The sequence below is a fragment of the Pseudophryne corroboree genome, chromosome 11, assembly GCF_028390025.1.
Source record: "Pseudophryne corroboree isolate aPseCor3 chromosome 11, aPseCor3.hap2, whole genome shotgun sequence".
NCBI classification, from domain to species: Eukaryota; Metazoa; Chordata; class Amphibia; order Anura; family Myobatrachidae; genus Pseudophryne; species Pseudophryne corroboree.
The window spans coordinates 177,303,066-177,312,911 of NC_086454.1; the positions used below are offsets into that span (position 1 = coordinate 177,303,066).

A 9,846-nucleotide genomic window follows, 5' to 3' on the forward strand; every position below is an offset into this window, starting at 1 on the left:
TTATAAACATGCCCTCCTACTGTAAAATAATATTGTGCTAGCTATAATGTTTTACCCTATGTTGTAGAAATAAATCAAAAATTGGATTAGAAGCTATATTATTGAGCCAAAAAGGCTTTTTTTCTGTTGTAATAAAATAATAATAATAAATATAATAAAATATTATATGTATTAAAAAATATTAGTAAAAAAATATAAGTAAATACATTTTTGAGGTATGCTTTACACAGTTTTATAATGCTAGAAATATTGTAATGTCTATCAAATATTATGTATTTATATGTATGCAATGTTAAATATACCTATTATTTATTTCAGGTTCCTTTACAACAATTTCAAGGAAAGTTTCTTTTTCTGAAACAAAAACAGTTATGACAGACAATTTTCCTCCAACTGCGGATGAACCATCAGTGATGCCACATATTTTAACATTGGACAATCCTTCCATGGTGGACGAACCATCAATGCTGCATCATGATGCAACAGCGGACCATGCTACCATGTTGGACCAACCATCAATGCTGCAACATACTTCGACAGTGGATGATACTTCCTTTGTGGCCGAACCATCAATGCTGAAACATTCGGCAAGAGTGGATGATCATTCCACGGCGGACCAAACATCAATGATGCAAGAATATTCTTCTGTGGTTCAAAGTTCCACTACGGTAGAGACTTCCACGGTAAATGAAACATCCATGAGGCAAGAACAATCAACAATGGATGATCCTTTCATGGAGGAAGAAAATTCAACCATGCTAAACCCTTTAATGTTAGATAAAGGTATTTATTTTGATCAATATAATTAAAATGTACTATCATTGATATTCAATATGGTTAAAAACTATGTTTAAGATTAATGGTATTTATCTATTATGTTTTAAGCCATAGAAAGCAACATGGTGACTGCCACACAGACACAGGATAACATTAATGAGGAGCCTGTATTGCACAGCCAGAAAAGTAATATTGATACAGAAGATACCAACCAGGTGGAATTGAATGCAGAGACTGCACATTCTAGTGTAATTGACCATGGTCTTCAAGACCAATTCCTGGACTCTACAAATCAAGGTAAATTTTTTTAATGTATAAAACATAGATTTTAATGAGATCCACTATCATTAATAGATACTGGTTTTTTTATAACTTGATTTTTTGGTTCTTCTAACTATACTTAATAAATTGTCTGTAAATTGATGTATTAACTGTACCTAGAACTTTTTATACACACAGAATGTGACGTTAGCAGATCACAAACCATTAGCCAACAGGATTCTTTAAAGGAAACCATGCAGCTAATTGAGAGGAATAGAAATGAAGAAATGAAAAAAATTGAACATCAAATAAATCAGCTGAATAATAATATACAGATTCTCAACACAACACAAAGACAACAGAATCAAGCACTTGTCACTCTTGCAAATTTTTACGATCATCTTGTTTCATCACAGAATGTGGCAGCAATCAACTACCAACAGATGCAGCACAGTATAAATCAAATGCTAGCATGGCAGTATGAGACTATTACCATCACACGCATGATTTCCACTTTCATGCAACTGTTGACAGAAGAAAGACAAAGAATGTCCAGATCAGATAATCCTTCTTGTATATCCAATGCTACAGCAGGAACCTTTGTATCCAGCTGTACACGTGGAGACTATGTAACAAGCTCTACACACAGAGAGTATGCAACGAGCGCTGCACCTGGAACCTATCTATACACCACTTTACCAGGAGAATCTGTATCCACCCCTGCAGCAGGAACAGATGTATCCACCACTTTACCAGGACCCTATGTATCCACCACTGCAACAGTAACCTATGTATCCACCACTTTACCAGTATACTCTGTATCCACTGCTGCAGCAAGTACCAATGTTTCCACCACTTTAACAGGACCATATGCATCCTACACTTTACCAGGACCCTATGTATCCACCACTGCAGCAGGACCCTATCTATCCACTACTTTAACAGGACCCTATGTATCCTCGACATTATCAGAACCCTATGTATCCATCCCTGCACCAAGACCCTATGTATCCACTACTTTAACAGGACCCTATGTATCCTCGACATTATCAGGACCCTATGTATCCATACGTGAAACAGGACCCTGTGTATCCTCCACTTTTGCAGGACCCTATGCATCCATCCCTGCACCAAGACCCTATGTATCCACCACTGCAACAGAACCCTATGTATGCACGACTGTAACAGGACACTATGTATCCTCAACTTTAGCAGAACCCTATGTATCCATCCCTGCATCAAGACCCTATGTATCCACTACTTTTACAGGACCCTATGTATCCTCCACTTCAGCAGGACCCTATGTATCCACCACTGCAACAGAACCCTCTGTATCCACGACTATAACAGGACACTATGTATCCTCAATTTTAGCAGAACCCTATGTATCCATCCCTGCATCAAGACCCTATGTATCCACTACTTTTACAGGACCCTATGTATCCTCCACTTCAGCAGGACCCTATGTATCCACCACTGCAACAGAACCCTCTGTATCCACGACTGTAACAGGACACTATGTATCCTCAATTTTAGCAGAACCCTATGTATCCATCCCTGCATCAAGACCCTATGTATCCACTACTTTTACAGGACCCTATGTATCCTCCACTTTATCAGGACCCTATGTATACAACAACTTACATGGAGACTATGTATCCACTGCTTATAGAGGCCTCAATGTATCCACCACTGCACCAGGGCCCTATTTATTGAAGCCAAAACCAGGACACTCAGAATCCACTACTGGACAAATTGCCTCAGAATCCACCGCTGACTCAGGACCCTCAGAATCCACCGCTGCAACAGGAAAGTATAAATCCACCGCTGCACCTGTACCCTCTGAATACAGCCCTGAAAACACAAATTTGAGAAGCATAGCTGTAGCATCAGAAGTGCATTCAAGATTGCAATTGGCTTATCGACCTAGCTCAAGCTATGATGAGAATATGGATCTTCGAGTCAGATTAGAGCGTGCAAATATTCAAATTCAACATTGGAAGAGACAGGAAGCTAACGATGAGGATGAAGCTTAAATATTAAAGGTAATTAATAAATGTATATAGATTGCATTATCAGATAACTAAATATGGTGAGACATATGTGCTATGCTTTTTTTGAAAAACGTAACATAAAAAATGTGTTTCCTCAAGATAACAAATGTGCCCTACTCAACGATCATCATCCTGCACTTAAAAAATCCTACATATAACACTAACATTTATTATTTTTAATTAGTTTTAGCCATAGGCTTCTTATTCAAATTGTGAGTTTGAATCACCAAACTCAATAGGAAACTAAGTTAATCCTACATTGATTTTCTATTGTAATTTTGTGTATGGTTTGTAAATTTTTCAAAAAAAAAACATCATTTGATTTACTTTGGATACAGTCTTAGCAGAGTGTTATAGGCTACAAGTTTAGACATCACAAGAGTGGAGTATAAGCAAAATGCTGGCATGTAGCATACAAATATCTTTGTTTTATGTAGAGGACCAGAGCTCTGGAAACACACATGTAGACAAAGTTGCCTGAAATATAAAAGGAAAACAAATAAAAAAAGAGTAAAGACATAAGGAAGAAGAGTGTTAAACAGGATATAATAAACTTTTAAATATATGTAGATATTTTCAAGTTATTTGGACAGAAATCTGTCCCTGAAGAAGGGGATTTTTAACAAAACATGTAGGCAATAAAGGGACACTTTTTGCATCATTGAATACGGCAGTGTGAGTGCAGCCGATTACCTTTCATCTACATAGTCATCTTATGCCAAGCTGACGAGGAGGTCACTGCAGCATATTGTATTTATTGTTTGGAGCACAGTACAAACTGACACTATATATATATATATATATATATATATATATATATATATATATATACATACATCAAACATCGGCACCGCAGACTAATAAATTAAACTCAGACATACGGCATTGCTTTGTCCAAGAAATGCATTCTTTCAGAATGTATTTTATTAGTCAGTAGTGCTTCCATTGAATGGTGATTTTTGCAATATTTTGGGGTTGTTTGGACATGATAATTTTGTCTGTGCCGTGAAACATAATTTATGATGGAACCCATTACTATAGTGCTTGTATATCTTTAACTTAACCATTGCTAATACAAATGATGGAAAAATCTTCGGTGCACTACTGATCTAGAGTCACAATGAGAAATATATATTGTAATATTTTATTATAATTAGGGTTGTTACCTTTAAACCTTGCATTTCTTTTAAAATGAAGACTACAGTTAAAGATAAGGTGGACAAAAGTATGGAAATTAACTTTCAAGAACTTACCTGTTTTACTTCATTTTTAGATATGTCACAAACGGTCTTGCGAGCCAGGGTGAAGGAACTGAAGACAGAGGGATACAGAGTCATCCATGTGTCCTGTTTGAAAAGACAAATCGATAATAGGAATATACTTTCTGAGATACTTCAAGTCGTGCATTCCTGAAAATGTTCTAAATTTATTTTGTTTTGTTTTGGTTTGTTCATGTTGGTGGGGTTCACATACTAATATGTTCAAGATAAAAATAGAGAAAATATATGTACAGACACATATTCCATATTACAGTGATTGTTCATGCATATATATATAATTTATATTCTAATAATATCCCAAAAAAATTATTGCAAGTTTTGTATTGTTAATAATTTGCATTTGCTTAACAATGCATTTATATATTCAAAAAATATATACAAAAGATTTGCGCTCTAAAATACACACACTATATGTAGTTGGATTCAGGCGGCTGCTCACCAGTTGTGGGCGGGCTGCCCCAACAATGGATCAAAGTGAGTGTGAAAAAAGAAAGAGTGGGAGCGCAGAATGAATCCAATATATTGTTTTATTTAAAATATTAATATGTCATCCACATAAAAATGCAGTACATGAACTAGCCTCAGAAAAAACAATTGATATTATATAAATGTAAACGAGACTGCCATATCTCCTGAACAAATATGAATAAAAAACCTTTAATAAACCCTAGTTAGGGCTGCATTAATGCTTCATGAAAATCAGCCGTGCGTCCACGAGCTGAAATGATTGTAAAAAGGAGACTGCTAAAAAGTGCCTCTGTTATAAGTCACTGTCCTCCTTATACACAATAGAATCTCATTGGTAGAGAGTGTCCCAGTACTGGACTTGCGGACAACCGTGCTGTAGTATTCTGTGGCAAATGGATAGTGATGGTCAAATTCTATTTGTGGTATATCACCTGATGTAGAAGCCTCTCCGTCAAAGGCGCTGTACTGAGCCGGGTTTGCTGGGGCTCTGTGCAGTGAACGTACAGCTGGTCTCGTCACCGGTGTACCATCCAGATGAACACGGTAGTTTAATTCTGCTGAAGGATGCTGTACCAGTCTGGATATGCAACAGTGTAAAAATACTGGAGCAGCAGATTCTCCGTCCGCTGGTGTAAAAATCCGTATTAATTGCGGCTACGGTCCACTCGATGCATGCGGCTCACAGGGTGTCAGGAGAATATAGCAGTCCAAATGAGGTCCTTCAAAGGAGTACCTTTGAAATGAAATAAAATTCATTTCCTTCTGATGAAACGGCCAGCGTTGTGGGACGAGAAACGCGTTAAGGTACTCCTTTGAAGTACCTCATTTGGACTGCTATATTCTCTTAACACCCTGTGACCCGCATGCATCCAGTGGACCGTAGCCGCAATTAATACAGATTTTTCCACCAGCGGACGGAGAATCTGCTGCTCCAGTATTTTTACACTGTTGCATATCCAGACTGGTACAGCATCCTTCAGCAGAATTAAACTACCGTGTTCATCTGGATGGTACACCGGTGACGAGACCAGCTGTACGTTCACTGCACAGAGCCCCAGCAAACCCGGCTCAGTACAGCGCCTTTGACGGAGAGGCTTCTACATCAGGTGATATACCACAAATAGAATTTGACCATCACTATCCATTTGCCACATAATACTACAGCACGGTTGTCCGCAAGTCCAGTACTGGGACACTCTCTACCAATGAGATTCTATTGTGTATAAGGAGGACAGTGACTTATAACAGAGGCACTTTTTAGCAGTCTCCTTTTTACAATCATTTCAGCTCGTGGACGCACGGCTGATTTTCATGAAGCATTAATGCAGCCCTAACTAGGGTTTATTAAAGGATTTTTATTCATATTTGTTCAGGAGATATGGCAGTCTCGTTTACATTTATATAATATCAATTGTTTTTTCTTAGGCTAGTTCATGTACTGCATTTTTATGTGGATGACATATTAATATTTTAAATAAAATAATATATTGGATTCATTCTGCGCTCCCACTATTTATATATTCTAATTGTATTTGCAATAATATTTGAATAGATTACCAATCGGAACATATTTGTGTGTTTAATGTACACATTACACAAATTTGCTTCCAAACTCGCAAAATAGTAAATTTTTAATATTGATATATAAAAAATTGGAATTGGAAATTAAAATTATGAAGGTAAGGATGGGATCAGATTAGCAAATATATATGGTTCTTTGATGGCGTAAACCATCTAGCCAATTGACGCTATCATCATTTCCCATGTTTCCCTCAAAGACATACACGCGTATGTATTTCCCACATATTGCGTCATTTAAGTTTTAGGGTGCTGTAAGTATGAGGAATAATAATAAAAACAATAAGCTAACATAGTATTTTCAATGAATAAAACTTTTATTTTCTAAAGGGTGAACTTTGAACAGGTTAACATATTATAACTGGTAATAGATTTATAAATAAATCTTGAAAAAAATATATTGTATATGTTTCTATAATAAAGATTAATAAGAATAATATCACCGCATCAGATTATGTTATGTAGGATCAAGATGGTTTTCATATTCTTTGTTGTGGATTCATTGTGGATCAAGTTTCTTTTCCTGTATTGAAAAAAAAATAGTCATACACTGTGTGCACAAACAATGATGATTCAATAAAAAAATTTAAAAAAGGAATTTTTTTTACGTGTTTTCTATATAATAATATAAAAACAAAAAAAAAATTTTTTTTCATATTTGTTAATCTAAGAGTAATTTTTTTTTAGTTTACATTAAGGGTAAAAATCTGTCAACTTTAATACCCAAACATTGAGAGATATTACACAGTTTTATTAGTATTGTATAATTTTATTATTGTACTATATTTTGGTAAATATACACAGTTTCTGAAGAAGATGTGGAAATACTATTGCCATCCTAATCTGACAGTGTTTATATTAATGATGGATAAAAATTACGAACATTTGATTTTGGTTATTGTTTAAAATAATTCAATAGGAAAATGTTAAATATATTGCTGTCATAACAATATAGTTAAATATGATATTTTTTCAAATAAATATATTCAGTTGAATAATATTTTATTGTTATGTAATATTAACAATAGAGAGTGGATCCATACTAGGCATTTCCAAAGTTAGAGATATGGTCCTGTGTAGTAATATATATATTAGTGTATAGGTAAAGCAAATATGTTCATTTTAGATATGTTAATATTTTTAAAGGTACATGATTCCAGGATTCATGTTAGAAGTACAATTTAGTTTAGAATTATAATTAAATAAAAAAAAAGGAATGAATCTAAAAATGAAGATATGGATATCAGACATTTCAAAGGTCATAACAGTTAACAAGATTATGTAAGAAATAAATTAAAAATATTATTTAATGTATGTAATATGTTTTGTTAAGAGCTGATTAAAGTACGTAAACAGGCTAAATATAAAAATGATAAAAACTGTTTCAATAGGTATAGTTACCGCAAAACCAAATAATGAGGAGTCCTAATCAGCGGATTGCAGTTGATTGGAAGGGCAAACAAGATAACTAGTTTAGGTGAAAAAAAAATATAATTAACAATGTCAAGATTAAACTATTACATTAGAACAGATGATTAAGGTACATAAATAGAAGACAAATTATCTACATCAAATTGTTTTAAAATGCATATTACCTGGAAAGTAATAAGGAGAAAAAATCTTCTTTGGCTTGCAGATGATGATTGGGAGGTCAGAACAGTAAACTAATTTAAAAAAATTGAGTAAATATATTAGCAATGCAGAAAAGTTAGCAAATGTTTAGAATAGTTGATATGCACTTTGAAATTGTATACAATTTAGAGAGCAATATTAAGGGGGGTACTCATGGAGAGATCCATGGCTAAAATCTAATCAATCTGACTAGATTGATTAGATTTTCTGCACATATCACTCGTGTGTAGCCCCCTCTGCGATAGCGATGCGCGGTGACGAACATCGCTATCGCTGCTGCTAGATTGAGCCTGCATGCAGACCATTACAGTTACATCAATTTAGAGTTAGTGTCTACTATACTATATTGACATTTGTGTGCTAATAAATTCTTTATAATTTAAAAAAATAATCAAATTTAAGGGAAGGGGGTATTGCTTGTTTGAGAAATGAGGTGTAACAATGTAAGATTGTTATTAACCAATCATAATATTTAGTATGTTACATGCACAAGAAAACATTAATAATTTAATTAATACCTATCACTGTTTTGCATTTTTACAGTTTATACATAAATTAGAATTTATCTCATTGTGTTAAAAACAGTTATTTCATAAGGATAAGGCCAGGATAACACAGCATGTGTCTAAATGAGTTATGGAACCACAGCATACTGCATGCCTTTAAACTTTTTTTTTATTATAGTGATGCCAACACTGTGGCAGTGCATGCTGGGTAGTTTAGTTACACAGAAGTTGGTGAGACAAAGGTTGCCTAACCATTACCTAGTCCATGGTTTCCTTCGGCATTTTAAATACACCTCCCAGCAAGCATGGACAACATGTTTAAATATAATAAAAGCAAACCTGTGAGAGTGCATGCTGGGATGTTTATTTCAACAGCAAATGGAGAACCACAGCATGTACACCATGAATTAGGCAAATAAAAAAATCTAACCGTTGCAGTAAAAATAGGATTTCAAAAATGGTGCAACCAAATATATATATATATTTGTTTTGATATAGAAAATATTGTAAATCTGTTTGATAAACAATATAATTGTTTTAATTGAAGAATATTAATAAAATTTATGTTAAAATTAATGAAGGGAAACTTTATGAAAAACATTACATGGGTACAACTGTGCTAAACTGAAATGGGAAACCATTATATTTTAAATCTTTAAAATATAGCTAGAGATTTTTGATTGATGTATATTTTAGAATGGAAAACATAATGTAGAAAATACTTGAATAATAGTTAATTTCTATAATTATAAAAATTCTACTTACCAGTAATGATAGCACCCGAAAATTCAATATGTGAAAAGTGGTTTTTTTTTTATGGTATTTTAAATGATTGAAAGTCAACTAATGAAAAATAAACCATAGAAAATATGAAACTTAACTTTAAAATGAAAAAATAACTATGTTTAGAATTAGTTTTAAAGTTACTCCAACTTGAGATGGAAGGCAATGGCATTTAGAAATTCCATCAAATCTATGAAACCAAGTTGGGCAAAACATTTCTGTAGTGCATCTTCTCGAGCAGTATTTTCACGTTTGGTTGGTGTTCGGGCAACATTAAAGGTTACTTTTTCAATGAGCTTGGTGGTCATTTGTTGCTCCTTGTGAAGATAGGAGATAAGTTTGTAGACTCCAAACTTTTTCTCTCCCAGGAGAATATTCCATCTCCTGTGCCATCCTTCCAACTTATTTTGGGTCCTTGGAATCCCACCAACCATATTGTCATGCACTGACCACATGCATGGTGGAAACAGTGGGGGACATCTGTTTTGACTTCTGGTTCGTTCTCTA

At 34.3% G+C, this 9,846-nt stretch overlaps 1 protein-coding gene and 1 long non-coding RNA gene across 3 annotated transcripts; one reads left to right on the forward strand and one right to left on the reverse strand.

Annotated features, from left to right (window-relative positions):
* Positions 1 to 287: 287 nt before the first annotated feature.
* On the reverse strand, positions 288 to 7,888 carry LOC134969274 (uncharacterized). The gene is made up of 5 exons (XR_010189441.1): positions 7,820 to 7,888; positions 6,862 to 6,941; positions 4,346 to 4,438; positions 3,420 to 3,569; positions 288 to 2,892 (listed from the first exon to the last, which is right to left on the reverse strand). It is a non-coding gene; the product is annotated as an uncharacterized LOC134969274 (long non-coding RNA).
* LOC134969273 (serine-rich adhesin for platelets-like) lies at positions 372 to 4,451 on the forward strand. 2 transcript variants are annotated; one of them, XM_063945116.1, is made up of 4 exons: positions 372 to 783; positions 886 to 1,074; positions 1,219 to 3,083; positions 4,366 to 4,451. In XM_063945116.1, the coding sequence occupies exons 1-3, from the start codon at positions 372 to 374 to the stop codon at positions 3,072 to 3,074; spliced, it is 2,457 nt and encodes an 818-aa protein (XP_063801186.1). In that variant the 3' UTR covers positions 3,075 to 3,083; positions 4,366 to 4,451. The 2 variants fall into 2 exon arrangements, with proteins under 2 accessions (XP_063801186.1, XP_063801187.1); XM_063945117.1 differs by having other exon boundaries at positions 1,237 to 3,083.
* Positions 7,889 to 9,846: the final 1,958 nt, after the last annotated feature.

Excerpts from the sequence above, each read along its gene's own strand:
- LOC134969273 (XM_063945116.1), top strand. The coding sequence starts at position 372 with ATGACAGACAATTTTCCTCCAACTGCGGATGAACCATCAGTGATGCCA. Across the intron at positions 784-885 it reads CCCTTTAATGTTAGATAAAG|CCATAGAAAGCAACATGGTG; the intron begins GTATTTATTTTG and ends TTATGTTTTAAG. Across the intron at positions 1,075-1,218 it reads CCTGGACTCTACAAATCAAG|AACTTTTTATACACACAGAA; the intron begins GTAAATTTTTTT and ends AACTGTACCTAG.